This window comes from Odocoileus virginianus, chromosome 17, assembly GCF_023699985.2.
Source record: "Odocoileus virginianus isolate 20LAN1187 ecotype Illinois chromosome 17, Ovbor_1.2, whole genome shotgun sequence".
Classification (NCBI taxonomy): domain Eukaryota; kingdom Metazoa; phylum Chordata; class Mammalia; order Artiodactyla; family Cervidae; genus Odocoileus; species Odocoileus virginianus.
This window is the reverse complement of record NC_069690.1, coordinates 21,533,919-21,557,972: the sequence shown is the minus strand read 5'-3', so window position 1 is coordinate 21,557,972 and position 24,054 is coordinate 21,533,919. Positions and strand designations below refer to the sequence as shown.

At 47.8% G+C, this 24,054-nt stretch overlaps 2 protein-coding genes across 3 annotated transcripts in view; both read left to right on the top strand.

Annotated features, from left to right (window-relative positions):
* Positions 1-19,080, top strand: part of PRPF8 (pre-mRNA processing factor 8) — a 32,550-nt gene extending 13,470 nt beyond the window's left edge. For both annotated transcript variants that reach the window (XM_020909815.2, XM_020909814.2), the window contains exons 25-43: positions 9,968-10,215; positions 10,317-10,496; positions 10,698-10,833; positions 10,916-11,085; positions 11,421-11,550; positions 11,663-11,809; positions 12,005-12,165; positions 12,473-12,664; positions 13,304-13,541; positions 13,678-13,806; positions 14,624-14,737; positions 14,820-14,993; positions 15,244-15,437; positions 16,387-16,626; positions 16,724-16,865; positions 17,863-18,003; positions 18,128-18,267; positions 18,370-18,572; positions 18,746-19,080. In XM_020909815.2, the coding sequence (XP_020765474.1) occupies positions 9,968-10,215; positions 10,317-10,496; positions 10,698-10,833; positions 10,916-11,085; positions 11,421-11,550; positions 11,663-11,809; positions 12,005-12,165; positions 12,473-12,664; positions 13,304-13,541; positions 13,678-13,806; positions 14,624-14,737; positions 14,820-14,993; positions 15,244-15,437; positions 16,387-16,626; positions 16,724-16,865; positions 17,863-18,003; positions 18,128-18,267; positions 18,370-18,572; positions 18,746-18,900 (3,234 nt within the window). In that variant the 3' untranslated portion in view covers positions 18,901-19,080. The remainder of the gene's footprint in view (positions 1-9,967; positions 10,216-10,316; positions 10,497-10,697; positions 10,834-10,915; positions 11,086-11,420; positions 11,551-11,662; positions 11,810-12,004; positions 12,166-12,472; positions 12,665-13,303; positions 13,542-13,677; positions 13,807-14,623; positions 14,738-14,819; positions 14,994-15,243; positions 15,438-16,386; positions 16,627-16,723; positions 16,866-17,862; positions 18,004-18,127; positions 18,268-18,369; positions 18,573-18,745) is intronic.
* Positions 19,081-19,587: 507 nt separating this feature from the next.
* Positions 19,588-23,804, top strand: RILP (Rab interacting lysosomal protein). Its single transcript, XM_020909836.2, has 8 exons — positions 19,588-20,072; positions 20,143-20,236; positions 20,323-20,429; positions 20,518-20,763; positions 21,016-21,161; positions 21,533-21,655; positions 22,291-22,380; positions 22,638-23,804. Exons 1-8 carry the CDS (start codon positions 19,845-19,847, stop codon positions 22,780-22,782), a joined length of 1,179 nt encoding a protein of 392 aa, XP_020765495.2. The 5' UTR covers positions 19,588-19,844; the 3' UTR covers positions 22,783-23,804.
* Positions 23,805-24,054: the final 250 nt, after the last annotated feature.

The window sequence follows — 24,054 nt, the reverse complement described above, 5'->3', positions numbered from 1 at the left end:
GTGGTATCTCTTAGATTTGATGAAAAAAAGTATTACAGGTTTGAAGCTCCAGGGGGAGAGAAATGAGACGAGAAACTAAGAGGTTAGGGGGAACTTAGAGGTTCCTATAGGATGTCCAGGTGGAGATAACTTTGCAGCCTCGAGCTTGGAGAAGATGTCTGGATTGCAACGTAGGTTTAAGAGCCTGTCAGCATGGAGAAGGAAATGGCAACCCACTCTAGTATTCTTGCCTGGAAAAGTCCATGGACAGAGGAGCCTGGCGGGCTGAAGTCCATGGGATTACATGACTGAGCATGTGTGCGCGAGGGTGGAGAGAGATGGGTTGGTAGCAATAAAGGGGTAGAACTAAAAAAAAAAGAGCCTGTCAGCATAAAGGTGATGGTTGAAAGCTCAAGATGAGCAAGATTATCTGGGGAAAGTGTAAGGAGCGAGAAGAGCAGAGGGACGAGCTTGAAACCTTAGGGAACACTGAGCAGCAGTGTGGCCAGACTGGGCGAGTGCCGGGCCCTGGGCGCCAAGCCTGTCAGGAATCGGGACAGGCACTTAACAGTGTCAGTTGCCTAAAAGTGTTTCAGTCAGATAAGCCCTGACAAGTAGCCATTGGATTTGGCAGTCAGGACGTCATTGGTGACCTTAGCAAGAGCTGTTTCAGAAATAGTGGGGAGAGATGCCAGATTGCAGTGGGTGAGGCTTTATGGGAAGTGAGGGAGTGGAGACACCAGGGACTGTCAGTTTGCCAGAGCAGCTGGAGGAGGAGGGACGTGAGACGCCTCCTAGAGGGAGAGAGAAGTCTGGGCAGGTATTTTAAATGGGAGTGATGGGAGTCTGCACAGTAGGGAGCCAGCAGCGTTCTGAGCGCAGCAGCAGCAGAGATGTGTGATAAGTGATGGGAGTGGTGTCCGCTTAGCAGGAATAGGTAGAGGGAAGCATCCTCTGAACCTAGTAGAAAGAGGTTGGTATTGATGTGAATGTAGGTAAGTGTAGTGGGAAGCTGTAACAAATCTTGCTTTTTTCGGTTTGGCCAGGGCTGAAGTGAGGGGCATAGGATGTTGGACTTGAGCACAGCAGTGAGGGTGTGATTCAGTTGTTGAAGAAACTGTGCGCTGAGGGTTTTAAGAGAGTGAAAACAACTGTGAGTACCTCTTCCCAGAAGGACTCAGTTATTCAAGCACTCAGCGAGGGGCTGGAGAAAGTAGATCAATTCTAGTGCTGGTTTAGGATTGGGGCTTTGTCAGAGGGCTGTTGTGGAGTCATGAGGGACCAGATGCAGGGAGTCAAAGGTGCTGGCCCCTTTGGAATCCTAGATACTGGGAGGGGGGAGAAGGAAGAGACCAGAAGAGACGGGTGGACCTGGGGGAAAAAGGCAGGGTTCGAAGGAATAGATGTGTGAGAGGTTAGAGCCAGAGGTCAGGGGGGCAGTGTGATGTAGTTGTTAGAATAATGGTTCGGGAGTCAAACTAGGTTCAGTTCTAGCTTTCCCATGTTACTAGTTGGGATCTGAGTTAAGTCACCCACCCACTGTGGGCCTCAGTTCCCTCATCTGTAAAATGGGGGACTCACTTGTAATCATTACTGATGCTACAGCTTTAGGTGCACCATTCATTCTTGGCTTTATGTACGGGCAGTCTGCTCGCCCAAGCTTGGAGCCAGGACGCCTTTAGTCCTAGTCAGTCAGTTAAGTCGCTCAGTCGTGTCAGACTTTTTGCCACCCAATGAATCACAGCACGCCAGGCCTCCCTGTCCATCACCAACTCCTGCAGTTTACTCAAACTCATGTCCATCGAGTCGGTGATGCCATCCAACCATCTCATCCTCTGTCATCCCCTTCCTCTCCTGCCCCCGAATCCCTCCCAGCATCAGGATCTTTTCCAATGAGTTAACTCTTCCCATGAGGTGGCCAAACAAAGTATTGGAGCTTCAGCTTCAGCATCAGTCCTTCCAATGAACACCCAGGACTGATCTCCTTTAGGATGGACCCGTTGGAACTCCTTGCAGTCCAAGGAACTCTCAAGAGTCTTCTCCAACACCACAGTTCAAAAGCATCATTTCTTTAGCGCTCAACTTTCTTTATAGTCCAACTCTCATATCCCTACATGACCACTGGAAAAACCATAGCCTTGACTAGATGGACCTTCGTTGGCAAAGTAATGTCTCTGGTTTTTAATATGCTGTCTAGGTTGGTCATAACTTTCCTTCCAAGGAGTAAGCGTCTTTTAATTTCATGGCTGCAGTCACCATCCGCAGTGATTTTGGAGCCCCCAAAAATAAAGTCTTCCACTGTTTCCCCATCTATTTGCCGTGAAGTGATGGGACCAGATGCCATGATCGTAGTTTTCTGAATGTTGAGCTTTAAACCAACTTTTTCACTCTCTTTCACTTTCATCAAGAGGCTTTTTAGTTCCTCTTCACTTTCTGCCATAAGGGTGTTATTATCTGCATATCTGAGGTTATTGATATTTCTCCTGGCAATCTTGATACCAGCTTATGCTTCTTCCAGCCCAGCGTTTCTCATAATGTACTCTGCATAGAAGTTAAATAAGCAGGGTGACAATATACAGCCTTGACGTACTCCTTTTCCTATTGGGAACCAGTCTGTTGTTCCATGTCCAGATCTAACTGTTGCTTCCTGACCTGCATACAGGTTTCTCAAGAGGCAGGTCAGGTGGTCTGGTATTCCCATCTCTTTCAGAATTTTCCACAGTTTATTGTGATCCCCACAGTCAGAGGCTTTGGCATGGTCAATAAAGCAGAAATAAATGTTTTTCTGGAACTCTTGCATTTTTGATGGTCCAGTGGATGTTGGCAATTTGATCTCTGGTTCCTCTGCCTTTTCTACACTTGATCTTAGCCAAAAGGCCGAGAAGCGATTCTCTGCCTTTTCTAAAACCAGCTTGAACATCTGGAAGTTCACGGTTCATGTATTGCTGAAGCCTGACTTAGAGAATTTTGAGCATCACTTTACTAGTGTGAGAGATGAGTGCAGTTGTGCGGTAGTTTGAACATTCTTTGGCATTGCCTTTCTTTGGGATTGGAATGAAAACAGACCTTTTCCAGTCCTGTGGCTGCTGCTGAGTTTTCCAAATTTGCTGGTATAGAGTGCAGCACTTTCACAGCATCATCTTTCAGGATTTGAAAGAGCTCAGCTAGAATTCCATCACCTCCACTAGCTTTGTTCATAGTGATGCTTTCTAAGGCCACTTGACTTCACATTCCAGGATGTCTGGCTTTAGCTGAGTGATCACACCATTGTGATTATCTGGGTCGTGAAGATCTTTTTTGTACAGTTCTTCTGTGTATTCTTGCCACCTCTTCTTAGTATCTTCTGCTTCTGTTAGGTCCATACCATTTCCGTCCTTTATCGAACCCATCTTTGCATGAAATGTTCCCTTGGTATCTCTAATTTTCTTGAAGAGATCTCTAGTCTTTCCCATTCTGTTGTTTTCCTCTATTTCTTTGCATTGATCACTGAAGAATGCTATCTTATCTCTCCTTGCTGTTCTTTGGAACTGCATTCAAATGGGAATATCTTTCCTTTTCTCCTTTGCTTTTCACTTCTCTTCCTTTCACAACTATTTGTAAGGCCTCCTCAGACAGCCATTTTGCTTTTTAGCATTTCTTTTCCATGGGGATGGTCTTGATCCCTGTCTGCTGTACAGTATCATGAACCTCCATCCATAGTTCATCAGGCACTCTGTCTATCATATCTAGTCCCTTAAATCTATTTCTCACTTCCACTGTATAGTCATAAGGGATATGATTTAGGTCATACCTGAACGGTCTAGTGGTTTTCCCTACTTTCTTCAATTTAAGTCTGAATTTGGCAATAAGGACTTCATGATCTGAGCCACAGTCAGCTCCTGGTCTTGTTTTTGCTTACTGTATAGAGCTTCTCCATCTTTGGCTGCCAAGAATATAATCAGTCTGATTTCGGTGTTGACCATCTGTTGATGTCCATGTTTAGAGTCTTCTCTTATGTTGTTGGAAGAGGGTGTTTGCTATGACCAGTGTGTTCTCTTGGCAAAACTTATTAGCCTTTGCCCCGCTTCATTCCATACTCCAAGGCCAAATTTGCCTGTTACTCCAGGTGTTTCTTGACTTCCCACTTTTGCATTCCAGTCCCTTATAATGAAAAGGACATCTTTTTTGGTTGTTAGTTCTAAAAAGTCTTGTAGGTCTTCATAGAACCATTCAACTTCAGCTTCTTCAGTGTTACTGGTTGGGGCATAGGCTTGGATTACTGTGATATTGAATGGTTTGCCTTGGAAACGAACAGAGGTCATTCTGTTGTTTCTGAGGTTGCATCCAAGTACTGCATTTCAGACTCTTGTTGACCATGATGGCTACTCCATTTCTTCTAAGGGGTTCCTGCCCTCAGTAGTAGATATAATGGTCATATGAGTTAAATTTACCCATTTCAGTCCATTTTAGTTCGCTGATTCTTAGAATGTCGATGTTCACGCTTGTCATCTCCTGTTTGACCACTTTCAGTTTGCCTTGATTCAATCCTAGTAGTGGCATTGAAATAAGACTGGAACATTTAAACAAGACTGGTAAGTGCCAGAAATAACAGAAGGAAAATATCAACATACCATGTTCAAGCACCTGACCTATGAGGTACAACCTACTTAACTTTAGCTTCTGGAGGACCATCAGGAACTCCTGTCGAGTTCCTTGTCTTCTCTCCCTCTCACTAGGGAGTCCTTTTAAGCATGTGTATATGACTTAAAGTCTAAAGCCAAGAGGAAACAAACATCTTTGCCCAGCAGTAGGTGTATTTCTCTGTTCTTTTTTGTTTTGATTTTTATTTTACATTATTTTTAATAAACATTTTTTAGAGCAATTCTAGGTTTATAATAAAATCCAAAGGAAGGTACCAACATTTCTCATGAAATCCCTGTGCCTGTACATGTAGAGCCTTCCCTATCATTAGCATCCCTCAGCAGAGTGGTACATTTTTACCACAGATGAACCTACATTGACACATTGTGACCATCCAAAGTCCCAAGTTTACCTTAGGGTTCACTCTTGGTGTGGTATATATTCTCTGGGCTTGAACAAGTGTATAAGAATACTTGTGCTCAGTCACTTAGTTGTGTCTCACCCTTTGCAGCCCCATGGACTGTAGCCCGCCAGCCTCCTTTGTCTGTGGAATTCTCCAGGCAAGAATACTGGGGTGGGTTGCCATGCCCTCCTCTGGGGGATCTTCCCAACCTAGGGGTTGCAGATGGATTCTTTACCACTAGTGCCACTTAGGACGCCCATAAGAACACATATCCATTGCTAAAATAACGTACAATTTTCATGCCCTAAAAAACCCTCTCTTCCTGTTTGTCTCCCCTGTCCCCACCCCAGCCATATGTTTTAAATAGAAAAAAATTGTTCTCTACTATATCATGGTTTAAAAGGATACAGTAGAAGTTATTAATTTCTCTAATAGTTATGTTTTCATTTACAGGAAGATGAAATTAAATACTAACAAAATCCAGAAAACAGCAACAATCCCATTGTCCTAACATCAGTTTTATTTTTCCCCGTTACACTCCAAGTTGGTCATGTATTATGATGGGCAGGTTATATACGTTGAATTTGTTTCATTTATGAAGACATAATATGTGTGAAGTTCTTAACCATGGTACATAATACATGGAATCACTCAGTGTTATTTTCTTTTTGCTTCCTCTCATCCCCGGAAACTTTTGCTGTTCTTAAAGGAACATGACGCTGTCTGGGAATTCATACTTATTCCCTACTGGAAATACAGCACTAGTAGCTGCAGCAGAACTGGGGTGTTCTGTCATACAGACCGTGCAGCTTGTGATTCCAAGGGCCAAATACAGTCAGAGAACTTATTACTAAGCCTCAGGTATCCCGTTGAAGTCTGTTTGCTTTACTCCCAGATCTAGCCCGTTCTGGCCCCCAGCTGTTTCTATAGGCTTATTGCTCAGATGCTTGGTTTTGCTTCTGTGACTTGGTTCAGGCTGTTACCTCACTCTGGGGTCACTTCATACTGCCTGTCCTGAATACTGTTTGCTCAAGGCTGATGCCTATGATAACTCCAGCCAGTGTGATCTTTCACTTCAACAGTTGTCTGACAAACTTTCCTTACCTTAAAACCTTGATTATATCTTTGGTGTTTTCCAGTTTATTCTCTTTTTTTATTGATCTTTTTCAAAAATTGCTTTTGGTTTTGTTTAATTTTATTTTTCTCTTTCCTATTTCATTGGTTCTGCTCTTTTGCTTACTTTGGGTTTAGTTTGCTCTTCATTTTCTAGTCTGTTAAAGGTTAAATGACAGTTTTGGACCTTCCATTTTAATGGACATATTCAATGCTGAAAAATCTCCTTTTAAGCACTGCTTTAGCTGCATCCCTCAAATTTTGATAGGTTTTCCTTTTCATTCAGTTAAAAATGTTTTCTAATTTCCCTTGTGAGTTCTTATTTTACCTATAGGTTACTTGGAAGTATGCTGTTTAATTTTCAGATATTGAGGTGTTTTTCCAGGTACTTCTATGTTATTAGTGTCTAGTTTAATTCTGTTATGGTCAGATCTTTATGATCTTAGTTTTTCTTTTTTTTTTTTTTGATCTTAGTTTTTCAAATGTAGACTTGTTTTATGGTTTAGCCTTTATGGTGACTGTCTCCTGTGTACTTGAAAAAGAATCTGTATTCTGCTATTGTTGGGTTTTACAGATGTCATTTAGATTCTGTAAGTTCTGTTGTTTAAGGCCTTTAATTAGTCTTTTTATTTTTTTCTTTTGTCTATTTCTGTCAATTACTGAAAGAAGAGTGTTGGAAGTCATGGATTTATTTCTCCTTCCAGGTTCCTCTTTTTATTTTTGGCTTCAGAGATACCATTCACTTTATTAAACTCATCTAAGCTTATAATATAAAGACACATGACATTTTCCCAGAAATTTACACTTTTTTTTGAGCATCAAAGGATGTCTGAAATTCATACTGCTCTGGTATCTTTTAAATATTTAGTGAAAGTTGGACAAACATACTTGGCTTGCGGATGGAAAACCAGCGAGTCATCAGGAGATGAGCAGGTTTAGGGGGTGGGGAGCCATCTCCCTGGGACAGACTTCTCTTCAGAAACCTGCATGTGAGTGATGATCAAGGAGTGTGCCAGGTGGAATGCTGTTATCATGTACCCGAAGATACAGCTGGAATTAGAAATTAACAACTAGTGCACACAAGACATTTCAGTAGATAGAAACAACACTGTTGACATCCTCACAAGGAATATATATAGTTGGGCATACACACACACACACACACACACACACACACACACACACACACACACCGCCACCGCCACCCCCCCCCCCCCCGCACCCCCACCCCCCCCCTTGGGCATAATTACATGCTTTGTTTTTCTTTGAGTCTTAATGTTTCAACAGGTCCATCATTTTTTTTGCTTCATATATTTTGAGGCTGTGTTATTAAGTATGCAGTATGTTTAGAATTATCATATCTTCTTAATGAATTGACTCCTTTATCATCATGAAATGTCCTTTATTGCTTGTAATATTCTCTGCTCTAAAGTCTACATTGTTTGTTATCAGCACCACCCCTTTAGCTTTGTTTTGTGTGTGCATGGATGTCTTTTTCCATCTTTATACTTTTAACCTATGTCATTATAATTAAAGTTAACTTCTTACAGAATCCACTTAGTTGGTTCTTGCTTTTTAAATTCATTTGAACAGTCTTTGCCATATGAGTAGTCTAAACATTCCAATTAAGTTTGAGATAACTGTCCGTATGGTTGAGTTTAAATCTGCCATCTGTTCTTTGTTCTGTTTTTTTTCCTCTTTTCCTGCCTTCTTTTTAACTTATTTTTTAAACATGAGAAAAACAAAGGTTTCATAACATAAATCTGTGAAAGAGACCCAGGAAAACTTGAGTAACTAATTTTCCAAGTTTCTTTTGGATTAAGTGGGGATTTTGGTATGATTTTCACTTATCTCCACTCTTTGATTATTAGCTACGGTTCTTTTTTTTTGGTGGCTCTAGGGTTTACAGTGTACACCTCTGTCTTACTCTGACCACTAGTCTATTACATTACATATTGTATGATAACCTTACAGTAGTTTACTTTCATTTTTCCCCTTATTCTTTGTAGTTTTAACTGTACCTATATTATAAATACAGTGATACATTGTTGCTCTTTTGGCTTTCAACAGCCTTTTAATCTTCTATAGAAATTACAAAATGAGAAACAAATGTCTTTTTATCCACATACTGTCTCTGGTGTTCTTCATAACTTTATGTAGATCCATGTTTCCATCTGGTACTTTCTCCGTTGAAGAATTTCCTTTAACGTCGCTTGTAGTAAGTGTCTACTGGCAGTGAACATGCTCTGCTTTTGTTTGTCAGGATAAGTATGTATTTTGCCTTCATTATTTTCTTCTGAAGCTTTACAATGTTGTTAAATTTTCAGATACTGAAATTTTTATCTCTAGAAGTTTTTTCATTTGGGTCTTTAACAGCTATTTCTCTCCTCATTATGTTCATGTTTATCTTATATCTTCAAGCATAATTATAAATGCTGTAGGTCCTTGTCTACTAATTCCATCATCTGTTTCTGTTTAATTTATTTTTGGCTGTGCTAGGTCTTCATTGCTGTGTAGGCTATGTTTAGTTGCAGTGAGCGGGGTCTACTCTAGTTGAGGTGGGTGAGTTTCTCACTGCAGTGTCTTCTCTTGTGTGGAGCACAGGCTCTAGGGCCCGTGGGCTTCAGTATTGCGTCATGCAGGCTTGGTAGTTGCGGCTCTGGGTCTTAGTTGTGGCACATGGCATTTGTTGCATCATGCGGGCTCTTCGTGTGGTGCACGTAGTTACGTTCTGTGGGCTCTGGAGCATGTGGCCTCAGAAGTTGTAGTACTGGGACTTAGTTGATCCACAGCATGTGAGATCTTAGTTCCCCAATCAGGATTCAAACCCTCATATGCAACATTGCTAGGTGAATTCTTAACCACTGGACCACCAGGGAAGTCCCTCTATTTTCTGTCTATATGGATTTGTTTATTCTGGACATTTAATGTAAGTGGATCATGGATATGACCTTTTTCATCAGGCTTCTTTCACTTAGCATGTTTTCAAGGTTTATCCATGTTGTAGCATGTATGAGTATTTCAGTCCTTTTCATGGATAAATAATATTTCCTTATAATATTTTCTTATATGGCTGTACCACATTTTGTTTGTCAGATGGACATTTGGGGTTTTTCTGTTTTCTGGCTATTATGAATAATGCCTTTATGAACAATTTGTGTACACATTTTTAATGTGACTTTTTAATTAATATATTTGTTTAGGCTGTGCTGGGTCTTCACTGCTGTGCATGGTCTTTCTGTAGTTGGAGCAGGCTAGGGCTACTCTGGTTGTGTGTGGGCTTCTCATTGCGGAGGCTTCTCTTGTTGAAGAGCTTGGGCCCTAGAGCTCAGCCTCAGTAGTTGTGGCACATGGACTTAGTTGCCCTGTGGCATGTGGAATCTTTCTGGACCAGAGCACAAACCCTTGTGCCGTGCATTGGCAGGTGGATTCTTAACCACTGGACCACCAGGGAAGTCCATGGACACATTTTTGTTTGGACATAAGTTTTTATTTCTCTTGGGTATATACCTGGTAGTAGGATTATTGGGTCATACAGTTACTCCGTTTAACCTTTTGAGAACTGCCAGGCTGTTTCAGTGTGGCTATACTATTTCATATTCCCACTAGTAGTATATGATAACTGTATTTTCTCCACATCCTTGCTAATACTTGTCACTCACTCATCGCCTGTCCAATGGGTGTTAAGTATATCTCATAGCGATTTCGATTTATACACACTTCCCTAATGACATTGAGCTCAGCTCTTTCTTGAGAACTAGAAAGAATATAGCTAATTGTATCTAGTGATTCCCAGCCACACACCCTCTTCCTGCAATGACTTATTGATAATTTACTTCTCACTGTCTTCAGATTGTGAATAAGTGGAACACAGCTCTTATTGGCCTTATGACATACTTTCGAGAGGCTGTGGTAAACACCCAGGAGCTCCTGGACTTGCTGGTGAAGTGTGAGAACAAGATCCAGACACGAATCAAGATTGGCCTCAACTCCAAGATGCCGAGTCGATTCCCCCCTGTCGTTTTCTACACCCCTAAGGAGTTGGGTGGACTTGGCATGCTCTCAATGGGCCATGTGCTCATTCCCCAGTCTGACCTCAGGTAGGACTTTGCTAAGAATCTTGCTAGACCCTGAGGGAAAGGGGGTGTTTCTTTATTTTTAGCCTTTGTTTTCTTCTAATCTTGGTTGTGCTCCCCAACAGGTGGTCCAAGCAGACAGATGTAGGTATCACACACTTCCGTTCAGGAATGAGTCATGAAGAAGACCAGCTGATTCCCAATTTGTATCGCTACATACAGCCATGGGAGAGTGAGTTCATTGATTCTCAGCGGGTCTGGGCTGAGTATGCACTCAAGAGACAAGAGGCCATTGCTCAGAACAGGTGGGCATCCATGAGGGTTTAGCAGTTCTGTCAGGGGAGGAGGGGTGACCTTTGAGCCCTGCCTAAAGGTCAGGGCAGAGCATGCCGTATTGTGTGGAGTCAAGGAAGTAGGTTCTATATCTGACCATATTTATCCTTGGCTAGGGAAGAATGCTGAACTTTTCATATATGTATTTAAGTTTGATCTTTTTTCCTTGGCAGACGACTGACCCTAGAAGATCTGGAAGATTCATGGGATCGTGGCATTCCTCGAATCAACACTCTCTTCCAGAAGGACAGGCACACACTGGCTTATGATAAGGGCTGGCGTGTTCGAACTGACTTTAAACAGTACCAGGTACTGGAGGGGACTGTGGCTGTTCTGGGAACCTGGGGCAGTGGGCTCCTGGAAGCTTGACAGGACCTGCCTTGCCTTCTAGGTTTTGAAGCAGAACCCTTTCTGGTGGACACACCAGCGGCATGATGGGAAGCTCTGGAACCTGAACAACTACCGTACTGACATGATCCAGGCCCTGGGTGGTGTGGAAGGCATTCTGGAACACACCCTCTTCAAGGGCACTTACTTCCCTACCTGGGAGGGGCTTTTCTGGTGAGGATTCTGTTCTCTCCTTATAGTTGCTAGTTGGTTTTTATTCATTGATTTATTTTTTGGCAGTGCCACAGGGCTTGCAGGACCTTAGTTCTCTGATCAGTGATCAGACCTGCACCCCCTGCATTGCAAGTGTGGAGTCTTAACCACTGGACCACCAGGGAAACCCCTGTTCTCTCTCCAGTGATCTCTCACATGTCACAGCTCTCTTGAGTTCATCCCTCGTGTGCCTTTGTTTCCTACTATGGTGTTTCCCAGACAGCCACCCCAGGAGGTCAGCAGTGCTCTTGGGAGATGGCAGGACATCACTTTACCTGATCTCTTCTGTTTCCCAGGGAGAAGGCCAGTGGTTTTGAGGAGTCCATGAAGTGGAAGAAGCTCACCAATGCTCAGCGATCAGGATTGAACCAGATTCCCAATCGTAGATTCACCCTCTGGTGGTCCCCAACCATCAACCGAGCCAACGTGAGTGTGATTGGTAGACATGGGAATGGGAAGCTAAAAGCAGGGGTTTCTCCCTCCTCAGCTACGTCTTGAGAACCAGAGTCTCAGTCTCTCCCTCTCTTTCTCGCGTCAGGTGTACGTGGGCTTTCAGGTGCAGCTGGACCTGACCGGGATCTTCATGCATGGCAAGATCCCCACGCTGAAGATCTCTCTCATCCAGATCTTCCGAGCTCACCTGTGGCAGAAGATCCACGAGAGCATCGTTATGGACTTGTGTCAGGTGCGGCCGAATTGAGGAGAAAGGATGCCATAGAAAGCCCAGTTTGCTCGCTCTTTTGGGTGTGGAAATCCACCCTCAGCTCCAAGGATGAGACTTCTGTTGTGGTCCCAGCTGCCCCATTATCTTCAATTCTGTCAGCCCCCATTCCAAGCAGGCTTCCATAATCAGTCATAACCTTTCCACCTTCGCCTCCAGGTATTTGATCAGGAACTGGATGCACTGGAAATTGAGACAGTTCAGAAGGAGACAATCCACCCCCGAAAGTCCTATAAGATGAATTCTTCCTGTGCAGATATCCTGCTGTTTGCATCCTATAAGTGGAATGTCTCCCGGCCCTCATTGCTGGCTGATTCTAAGTAAGTGCCTTCTGACCCAACCCTGGGCATCTGGGAACCTTCATTTTACTGTTTTTCTAGCAGCACTACTTTTGAAATTGTCCCTGGCAGCCTTTTTTTCTAATTAGAAGCCAGTGCTACCCCCTGATTCTGTCAACACCTTCAGCCAGGTCTGCTGATTGTCTGGTGCATCTTGCTGATCTGGAATAGGAGAGGGGTTGGTTTTAAGATGTAGATGGAGCAATTGAGAGTTCTTGATGTCCTGGGGATATTGGTTGTGCCATTGTCTTCCTGGAAGCCTAGACTCCTGACCCCTCTCCACTTTCAGGGATGTGATGGATAGCACCACCACTCAGAAGTATTGGATTGACATACAGTTGCGCTGGGGGGACTATGATTCCCATGACATTGAGCGTTATGCCCGGGCCAAGTTCTTGGACTACACCACAGACAACATGAGTATCTACCCTTCACCCACTGGTGTGCTCATTGCCATTGACCTGGCATATAACCTGCATAGGTAAGTTGAGGCTCAAAAACATGTGTTTTTCATCAGCCCCATACTTTGTTTTAATTTTTAAAAATTATTTTTAGTTGATGGGTAATTGCTTTACAACATTGTGTTAGTTTCTGGCATTCATCAACATGAATTGGTCATAGGTGTATCATATGGCTCCTCCCTCTTGAACCTCTCTCCCACCCCATTAATTTTTATTTTATATTGTAGTTGATTTACAGTGTCGTGTTCATGTCAGGTGCACAGCAAAGTGCCTTAGTTATACATATGCCTATATCAGTTTTTTTCAGATTCCATATAGGTTATTACACAGTCTGGAGTAGAGTTATCTGTGCTATACAGTAGGTCCTTATTATTTATCTGTTTTATATACAGTAGGGTATATATGTTATTATCAGCTTCCTAATTTGTCCCTCCCCCCACCCCAAAAGTATACATGTGCTTTTTGGTTTGCCCAGGTGAGGTGGAGGTTTGCCAGTTTGCTCATCTGGGTCACTGACTCTTCCTTGCCTCTGTGTACATGAGCAGACACTCTCATCTCCGCCTGGTGAACAGTCTTTTCTTCCTCTGTAGTTGCATTTTGCCTTGTTCCTGGGACTTCTAGTCTGGTCTTAATCTCTCTTGCCTCTTCCCCCTTCACAGTGCCTATGGAAACTGGTTCCCTGGCAGCAAGCCTCTCATACAGCAGGCCATGGCCAAGATCATGAAGGCAAATCCTGCCTTGTATGTGCTACGTGAACGGATCCGTAAGGGGCTGCAGCTCTATTCATCTGAGCCCACTGAGCCCTATCTGTCCTCTCAGAACTACGGTGAGCTCTTCTCCAACCAGATTATTTGGTTTGTGGATGACACTAATGTCTACAGAGTGACTATCCATAAGGTGAGAGTTAGACGCATGTGGATGTGTGGGGCTTTGTATATGCCTATGGGAGGGTGACTGGGCAAATGCATGCATACCGGAAGGAAGGCAGGCTGATTGTGTCTAGACTGTGCTAACTGATGTAACCATTCTTTAGACCTTTGAAGGGAATTTGACCACCAAGCCCATCAATGGGGCCATCTTCATCTTCAACCCACGCACAGGGCAGCTGTTTCTCAAGATAATTCACACATCTGTGTGGGCTGGACAGAAACGTTTGGGGCAGGTGAGCCTGTTAAAGGGTAGAGAGGCTGTAGAACCTTGCTGCCTCTTATTCTTTGGTATTGGATTGATGTGTGAGAGAGAATCTCCCTATTTCTCTTTTTGCAAGTTTGAGGCTATCTCATTTACACTTTTCCCCCTGAATTACTTAACTTGAGAAGTGTTCTTCTTGTAGGAAGTCCAAGAATAATTGGTCTCTAACCTACCTTGAAGAGGGCTATGGAAAATCATCTTTCTAAAGGGAACACACACTCTTAAAATGTCGGTTTCACCAAATCTCTTCTCTACCTCAAAGCCTTTGGTAACCCCTTACTTCTTCTAAGTTAACTCTTTGGTTTTCTAGATACTTAATATGTAGGTAGGCTATCATTTGTCCAACCACAGTTTCTCTTCCCCTGTAGCATGTGCCCTCTGGCAGTCAATCCAGGATCCTGGTATCCCAAACCCTGGTGAACATCTCCTCCTCTGTGGCTTTGCTAGAATGAACTCTTCTCTTAGCTCTGTTAATCACTGTCTTACTCATTCCTCAAGACTTCTTTCTTTGTGCAGCTTTTTGTGACCTTTAGCCTTAATTTCTTTTGTTGCTGACATAGTGTTTATATAATCAAACACTAGGCCTGTGTGAGTTTTGTCTGGCCAGCTAGGTTGAAACATCCTTTGGGGCAAGACAATTGGACATTTTTCTATAGCTCTTGAGTACCGAACAGTTAGTAGCATGCAGTAGAGACATAGGGTAAGTGTTTCAAGACTGGGATGTTCTGGTCTAGCTGACCTGGGAGGGTGGAGACTCAGTTTCCCTGTCCTCCTCTCTTGTTTATTAGTTGGCTAAATGGAAGACAGCTGAGGAGGTGGCTGCCCTGATCCGGTCTCTGCCCGTGGAGGAGCAGCCCAAGCAGATCATTGTCACTAGGAAAGGCATGCTGGATCCACTGGAGGTGAGGTGGTGAATGAGGTAGAAGGAAAGAGGGCTGAGACCTGCTGACTCTGTTTCTAAACTTGGACTTGATCTTGTCTCAGGTGCACTTGCTGGACTTCCCCAATATTGTGATTAAAGGATCAGAGCTCCAGCTCCCCTTCCAGGCTTGCCTCAAGGTGGAGAAGTTTGGGGATCTCATCCTTAAAGCCACTGAGCCGCAGATGGTTCTCTTTAATCTCTATGATGACTGGCTCAAGACTATCTCATCTTACACGGTATGAAACCACCTTGCTAGGAGCGCCACTCTGAGAGGAGTGGGTATGGAGTCACAAGAAAGTCCTGTGCCTTAACTTTCTCCACAGGCCTCTTGGGGGGCTATTTTCACCTCATCCACCTGTGGATGGGTCAGTGCCCCTGCCTGCAGTGAGGGGGACACCTTAGGGTGTGAGTCTCCAAAGGGATGGGCTGGTGGAGAGGGAAGAATGTCCAGTAGCTGACCTCCCTTGCCACCATACCTCTCCCCAGGCCTTCTCCCGCCTCATCCTGATTCTGCGCGCCCTGCACGTGAACAACGACCGCGCAAAGGTGATCCTGAAGCCAGACAAGACTACGATCACAGAGCCGCACCACATCTGGCCCACTCTGACCGACGAGGAGTGGATCAAGGTGGAGGTGCAGCTCAAGGACCTCATCTTGGCTGACTACGGCAAGAAGAACAAGTGAGTGGTGGGGGCTGCCGGGGGAGCCGCAGGGGTAGACAGGCGGCTCGGCGTATGCTTTCTGGGCTTTTCCAAACGTTTTAAGCCAAGACGATTCTCAAGAAACTGTCATGGAGATGCCTGTAGGTTGTGTCTTCTGATGGTGTAGGAAGTGTCCATGTCTCAGGGCTCAAGCTGACTCTTGGGCACTGTTCCTTAGCAGAGGCACTGTTATTATTTTGAGCAGGGTGTTTCTTTACTGTCCATGCAGTCCAGGGAGTTCTAATATCCCAGACCCCTCAGTATCACAGCTCATCACACAGACACACACACAGCCCATGCAGTAGAGGGGATTCTAACATCCCATATCCCTCAGTACCACAGCTTATCACACACACAGACACACACACCTATGCACACATGCACACCCACATAGTAGAGAGAGTTCTAACATCCTAGACCCCTCAGTACCACAGCTCATAACACACACACACACACACGGAGTTCTTACATCCCAGACCCCACAGTAGCACAGCTAATAAAACACACCCACACTTTCCTTCTTTCTCTTTCCCTGTCATTTTTGCAACCAAAAATGTCCATAGATTTCCAGACATTGGTAAGGGTGACTGACGTGTCAACTCTGAGAACTTGTTCCAGCATTTTCGTTTTTGAAAGTTTTTCCAGTTTCAGGGCACTTTTTGTTGAGGTAGAGTGGGAGGTGTGGGTGCTAAATCTGGTTTGAGCATGATCAGAAGGTGTACAGGCATAGGGTCAGCCTGGGATGTGACAAATCTGATCCATATTAGTGTATTTCCACTTCACACTTGCTGTATAAGTGTCACTTAGGATTGTCTGGGGTCAGGGTACGTATGGGCTCCGTTTCTCACCCAGTTAACAAGCTTGCAGTTAGGGGTATAAGCGACCAAGGGAAGGGATCATTGTGGTGTGACTCACACCGTCCCCACAGTGTGAATGTGGCATCGCTGACACAGTCAGAAATTCGGGACATCATCCTGGGGATGGAGATCTCAGCACCATCACAGCAGCGGCAGCAGATCGCTGAGATTGAGAAGCAGACCAAGGAACAGTCGCAGCTGACTGCAACCCAGACTCGCACTGTCAACAAGCATGGTGACGAAATCATCACCTCCACCACCAGCAACTACGAGACCCAGACTTTCTCCTCTAAGACTGAATGGAGGGTCAGGTAGTGCACAGGGCAGAGGGGTGGGGATGGGAAGGCCTGTCGGTGCTGCATGAGGTGCTTGAGTTGAGAAATGCCAACATTCCCTGCCTGTTTTTAGGGCCATCTCTGCCGCCAACCTGCACCTAAGGACCAATCACATCTATGTTTCATCTGATGACATCAAGGAGACTGGGTACACCTATATCCTTCCCAAGAACGTGCTTAAGAAGTTTATCTGCATATCTGACCTTCGGGCCCAGGTGAGTATGTTTGTCCAACTAGGCCACAGTGTGTGCTAAGCATTTATGAGCCTAAAACTCACCTGAGATTTCCTGGAATTGGAGGTGATGTTTTGAAATTCATGGATGAGTAAAGTATATATAAGGATAACCAAAACAGGGAGGAAGGTTTTGGCCCCTACCAGATACAAAAGCATTATAAAGCTGTGGCAATTCAGAGGATGATGTGTGATTGGCCTAGAAGTTATTGGAAGGAAGTATCATATAGTCAGATTCAGATTCATGTGTATACAGAATGAAGTATCATATAGTCAGAAACAGATTCATGTGTATACAATAAATCAGGTGTATCATTTGAGGATTCCACTTCATCTGTGGGATTGTGTTTTATGATATTGAAATAATCAGCAAAAGGAGACTTGATCCCTACTTTGTAGCACTTACAGAAGTAAAATCCAGATGGAATAAAAACCTGGATATAAAATACTAAACTCTAGTATAGTATTAGAAGAAAATATTTATTGTCTTAGTGATGGAATAATCTTAAGATACACAGCACAAAAGCATCATCAAAATGATTAACTTGTGTGTGACAAAGAGTACCACAAAAGACAAAAACAGGAAGAAATAAAAGATAACTAAAAGGTTGAGCAAAGAGTTTCAAGGTTGTTTCAAGGAGAACCCAGTGGTGGAAACAGTGCTGCGGGTTTACTGATGTGTACAACTTGTTGAATGCCTGAGCTGTGTGCTTGTGCTCATTTGTTTATGGTTACTGTACTTAAAGACTCAACTGGGGAATGTGTGAGGAGTGCTGATTCCTGGACCCCACTCAAGATTCTGATGTGATTAAGTCTGAGATGAAGTCCGTGTTTAACATTTTGAATAAGTACCCCCAGGCTTTTTTAATGTAGGAGATTCTGGCCACATTTTTAGGCACTCTGTCTTTGTCCTGGCAAAGGGAATTAAGCACAAAGCTGGTACTAAGAATCTCTTTGGTTCCTGACCCCCTTGTCTCCAGATTGCAGGATACCTGTATGGGGTGAGCCCACCAGATAACCCCCAGGTGAAGGAGATCCGCTGCATCGTGATGGTGCCACAGTGGGGCACTCACCAGACTGTGCACCTGCCTGGCCAGCTGCCCCAGCATGAGTACCTCAAGGTTAGTGGAGGAAGTGGGAGGGCTGCGACTTCCTGCTCTCGGGGTGGTGGAGGGAAGGCAGAGGTTTTACTCTCATGGGTGGGATTCCAGGGCCCTAAATAGCTTTCCTTCGCTCTTCCTATAGGAGATGGAACCGTTAGGTTGGATCCACACTCAGCCCAACGAGTCTCCCCAGCTGTCACCCCAGGATGTCACCACCCATGCCAAGATCATGGCCGACAACCCATCTTGGGATGGCGAGAAGACCATTATCATCACCTGCAGGTGGGCTTGAGCCCCCTTGGGAGGAAGGGTGGTGGGAGGCATTGCGGGCCAGGGCCCAGAATGGTGGCCTGAGCTCTGACTCCGTCCTCATTCCTCTTCCAGCTTCACACCAGGGTCCTGCACCCTGACAGCCTACAAGCTGACTCCCAGTGGCTATGAATGGGGCCGCCAGAACACAGATAAGGGCAACAACCCCAAGGGCTACCTACCCTCGCACTACGAGAGGGTCCAGATGCTACTGTCGGATCGCTTCCTTGGCTTCTTTATGGTCCCTGCCCAGTCCTCGTGGAACTACAACTTCATGGGTATGTGGGCCAGGGTGTGTGGTGGGGGCAGGGGTGCACAGGAAAGTGGGGATAAGGTTAGGCCACCACGCTTAGCACTTGGGCCCAGATTCTGGTTTAGAGATGGCCCAGGGACCCAGGCTGGGTGAGGCAGGTGGACCTTGTCAACGCTGGCCTCTTCCTTCTACTCCAAGGTGTCCGGCATGATCCCAACATGAAGTACGAGCTGCAGCTGGCAAACCCCAAAGAGTTCTACCACGAGGTGCACCGGCCCTCCCACTTCCTTAACTTCGCTCTCCTGCAGGAGGGCGAGGTCTACTCTGCGGACCGAGAGGACCTCTATGCGTAGTCGTCTCTTCACCTCCTGCTCCAGCCTCTGGTCAGGGCTAGAGCCTGTGACCCCACAGACAAGCTGGTGACATTCAGCAGCTTAGCCCCTTTTTCCTCTCTTTTGTGCTTGCGATGTTGTTGACCTCGTGGTGACTTGTAATTGTGAAAAAGTATAATAATAAATTTTGTATAAATAGGAGGTTTTGAAGCTTCTTTTCCCGTGAGCTCAGATTCTGGGTGTAGGTATGGCAGAGGCTGGACGTGTTCACAGCAAGCTGCTGGACTGAGCCCTGAGGCCTCCCCCCGTTTGGAGCTGTGGGCATAAATATCCTCTAAGCTCAGTGAGTTGGAGGGGAGTTGGGTTTTCACACCCCTGCTGCTGTGACCACATTTGCCAGTTTTCCCCCAGATACTTGTAAACCCTCACCGCTTTTCAGCATCTCTTGGAGCAGTCCCTCTCTTGAGTGTAGAAGCTCCTGGCTTGTTCTCGGTAGCTGTAGAGCCCAGCTTAGCCCCTTAAGCTTTGTGTCACTCAGCCTGTCCTGGAAACAGGCACGTGGCTGGACATTTGGCTGCCACTGGCTGAGGTCAGTGACAGCCCTCCTACCACTCACCTCTTGGCGGAGAGCTGGCAGCCAAGTCAGGCCCCATGACTCTAGACACAGGGGTGGAGCCTGGTGTGGACACTGGGGAGGGCTTGACAAAAGTGACCACTTATAGCCCTGGGCCTCAGCTCCTGGACGCCTGGCCGGAATGTCCTACTTCCTGTGACCTTGGGGGCTTTAACAGGACAGGGTCCAGAGCCCTGAGTCTCTTCCAGCGTTTTCCCTGAATCGCTCCTCCCTTGTCGCTTCTACCCCGCCCTCGACTGTCCTAAGCTGCTTCCTGGGCCGGGACTGATTGGCTTTTTCCTGCCCCAGTTGGAGGAGGAGGGTGTCGCAGCCCTGGTCGCCTTCGGCGGACATGGAGCCCAGAAGGGCGGTGCCTGGGGCGCATGGCTGGGGGCCTCGGGTGGCCGCGGGATCGGGGACGGCCGCGGAGCTAGTGTACCACCTAGCGGGGGCCCTGGGCGCTGAGCTGCAGGAGCTGGCGCGCCGCTTCGGGCCGGAGGCGGCGGCCGGGCTCGTGCCGCTGGTGGTGCAGGCGCTGGAGCTCCTGGAAAAGGCGGCCGTGGGGCCCGCCCCAGACTCGGTGAGTTACGGCGCCCTTCCCCAGCCGCCTGCCGGGCCAGCGGGAGCTGACCACAGCGTCGCATCCCCAGCTGCAGGTATCCGCGCAGCAGGCAGAACTCGAGCTGCGGAGGCTACGAGAGGATAACGAGCGCCTCCGCAGAGAGCTGCGCTCTAGACCACAGGGTGAGTGCCGGCCTGCGGGGCTCCGTGGTCAGGGCGGCTCAGGGCTTCCCCCTGCGGGCCCGCTGTTGAGAACGCCCCTTCCTCAGAGGAGCACGCTCTGCTGCGGCAGCTCAAAGAGGTGACCGACCGCCAGAGGGACGAACTCCGGGCGTACAACCGCGACCTGCTGCAGCGAAGCCAGGAGACCGAGGCGGTGAGGGCGGGGCGGGGCGACGTGCGGGATGCGGGGCCCTGCCGGCCCTCGGGCGCCCCGCCCACCTGCCCCTTGGCTCCGCCCACAGTTGCAGGAGCAGCTGCAGCGCCTCCTGCTGGTGAATGCGGAGTTGCGGCAGAAGTTGGCCGCGGTACAAACCCAGCTGCGCGCCGCGCGGGACCGCGAGAGCCAGCGAGAGCAGCGGCGCGAAGCGGCCGTGGAGCCGCTTCCGGAGCCGGTGCAGGGCCAGGCCGCAGGGCCCGGGTGCAAGCAGAGGCGGGAGTCCGAGGGGGCAGCCGCGGGCACAAGAGCCCCGGGGACCCCTGAGGACCCGGTGAGTACCCGATGAGGGACCAGTCCGGCTCTCGGTGGGCACTCGGGAAAGTTTTGCTGTACGTAGCAGGGCCAACAGGCTAGCTGAAAGGTGGTTACGAGTGTGCGCCCCCAGCTGGCCTCCGCCCCTACTCTCAGCCAGAGCCCCGGCCTGGCACCCATGGTAGCGCCCTGGCCTCCCAAGGCTCCCTGCCAGTCCTCTCGCGTCCCTATCCAACCGAGGCGCCCCCTGACCAAGCCTGTCCTTCCACAGGCAGATGCCCCGCCGCCGCCAGGGCTCCCAACCAAGGCAGGGCAGTGCGGCTTCAGTCGAGAGGAGGTTCAGCAGATCCTTCAGGAGCGGAATGAGCTCAAAGCCAACGTGTTCCTGCTGAAGGAGGAGCTGGCCTATTTCCAGCGGTGAGGGCGCTGGGCAGGGCCCGGAGGCAGGGGCGCCAGGTGCACCTGTTCCCTGGCCTCGGTTCACCCGCCTCATTCTTTGAGTGGTTGATATGTCCACAGTGTCATGTGCCACCCACCGTGCTGGGCACTGGAGGACGTGAGTCATATAGTCCCTGCCCTCCCGGATCTTCTTCCACACAGGGGAGGGCCAGTGCTGAGGGTCAGCAGCAGTGGCTGTCAAGGAAGTACTCCGAGGAGAGGTGACACCTAAGCTTAGGGCGGCAAGGCAGAGTGTTCCCAAAAGGGGCAACAACATGCACAGTACTTGGGTCGAGACCTATTCTTAGCATCCCCACTGCTTTGTCTCTGCCCTTCCTCCTCCTCTGTAGGGAGCTGCTCACAGACCACCGGGTCCCTGGGCTTCTGCTTGAAGCCATGAAGGTAGCTGTCAAGAAGCAGCGGAAGAAGATCAAGGCCAAAATGTTAGGGACTCCAGAAGAAGCCGAGAGCAGGTAAGACCCCGGCCTCTGTTCCCACCGAGCCTGGTCACCTTCTGAACCCACTGCCTCAGACTGTGCTTGTCACCTAGCTCAGCCACCTCTGGAACCTGCTAAACTGGCCTGGTCACCCCCCCCCCCCCCAATCCTGCCGTCCTGAGCCCACCACCTTCTCCCTGGATCACAGGTGCTCCCACCTGCCCTGCTCACTGCACATCCTAACTCTGCTTCTCCACAGTCGGTTTTCACTTTCTTTGATTTCTTGTCTTGGCTGCATCTGTTTGTTCTCAGACAGGTAAAGGTAAGGCTGTAGCTGCGGGTCCTGTCCGCAGCCTGCTGTGTATCTGGCTAGAAAATAAATGCCTCAAGATGTCCTCTGTCTCCCCAGATTTTCCTTCTCTCCAGCTTTCCTTAACTTTTCATGTTGGTGTATAGTGGATTAACAGTGTTGTGTGACAGTTTCAGGCATACACCAAAGTGATTCAGTTTCCCTCACTCCAGCTGTGGGGGCCCCAAAGTCGCTCTGTCCTCCCCTTCCTGCTCCTCGGGGCTACACAGAAGACTGAATACAGCGGACTCTGCTTGGCCCTCAGGGCCTTGATGAAGGACCCTCATGTCTCCTCTCCTCTCTTCTCTCTTCTCTGCCTCAGTGACGATGAGGATGGCTCATGGCTCCTGCTCTCCAGCGATAAGGGAGACCATTCTGAACCCCCAGCCCCTGAGTCCAGAATACGGAGTTTGTATGTTGAGGGAAGAGGAAGGATGAATGTGGCAGGGGTGGGGGTGGAGGGGCCCACCTTCCCTCCTGCTGCCCCAAGCGAGTAGCATGCCCGTTCCCTGTTCCCTCCTGCTCCTCTGGGGCCCCCTACTGCCCCCTGCCTCATGCTGCCCTTTCTTGCTCTGGGGCCCCTTTTGACAGCTCCCCCTGCCACCCTCAGCCCCTGTCCTTGACCTCCCTGGTGGCCAGGCTCAAAGCACCTCTTGGCTCTCCCCCCAGCTTTGGCCAGTGGTATCGGGGTGAAGCAGAGGCCCCCGGGACTGAGACCAGCAGTGTGGCTCCCAGCCAGCTACAGGGAGGAGAGGAGACCCCGCAGCCACCCCTCCTGGAGCCAGTGGGCAGCCCGACAGCCCCCGACTCCTGACGGGTCCTGCTGTGCTCTCAGTGAACATCTTTGTCTGGGGTCTCAGCTGCCCCAGAGGCCTGACTCTGCAATCTGTCTGTGGTTGGATGTGTGACCTCAAATGAGGACTGGGCTTCCTCCTTCCCTGCCCTTCCCAGGCTCTTCTCTAATCCTGGTCCGAGCCGGGGTCTGATGGGAGCTCAGCCTACTTTCCTTCCTATCAGTTCAGTTCAGCTGCTCAGTGGTGTCTGACTCTTTGCGACCCCCTGGACTACAGCACACCAGGCCTCCCTGTCCATCCGGGAGTTTACTCAAACTCATGTCCGTGGAGTCGGTGATGCCATCCAACCATTTCATCCTCTGTCGTCCTCTTCTCCTCCTGCCTTCAATCTTTCCCAGCATCAGGGTCTTTTCCACTAAGTCAGTTCTTCCCATCAGGTGGCCAAAGTATTGGAGTTTCAGCTTCAGCCTTGGTCCTTCCAATGAATATTCAGGACTGATTTCCCTTTGGATGGACTGGTTGGATCTCCTTGCAGTCCAAGGGACTCTCAAGAGTCTTCTCTAACACCACAGTTCAAAAGCATCAATTCTTTTTTTTTTTTTTTTTCAGTTCTACCACTTTATTGCTACCAACCCATCTCCCTCCACCCTCATGCACATATGCTTAGTCATGTAACCCCATGGACTGCAGCCCGCCAGGTTCCTCTGTCCATGGACTTTTCCAGGCAAGAATACTGGAGTGGGTTGCCATTTCCTTCTCCAAAGAGCATCAGTTCTTTATAGTCCAACTCTCACATCCATATATGACTACTGGAAAAACCATAGCTTTGACTAGATGGACCTTTGTTGGCAAAGTAATGTCTCTGTTTTTTAACAGAGACATTCCTATACCTCTGTGCCAAGTCTCGGGGGCCAGATAAAAGTGCTGCTTCTCTGAGTTTGTTTCCCCATCCGTGACACGGAGAGCTGACTGCCCCCCTCCCAGGTGTTTGTACAGATGGCCTGAGCTATTGGAATAAAACAACTGCCCATGATACCAGAAATGGCTCCATGTCTGTCTGTCAGTGATCTGCCCCTGCCCAGCTCTGCCAGGACAGCCCCCTTGGTTGTCACTAGTTGGTGGGGAGCGGCGGGGTGGGGGGGGCTTCTCCCGTCTCCGACTTTCCTTGGGGAATGTGACCTAATGGATTTCCGTGACTTACCCACTCGCCTGTCCTGGGATCCGGGACTTAGAGCCTCACCTTCCTGCCCCCTCCGGATTCAGACCTGCCCGGAAGCCTCCACTGAGCCCAT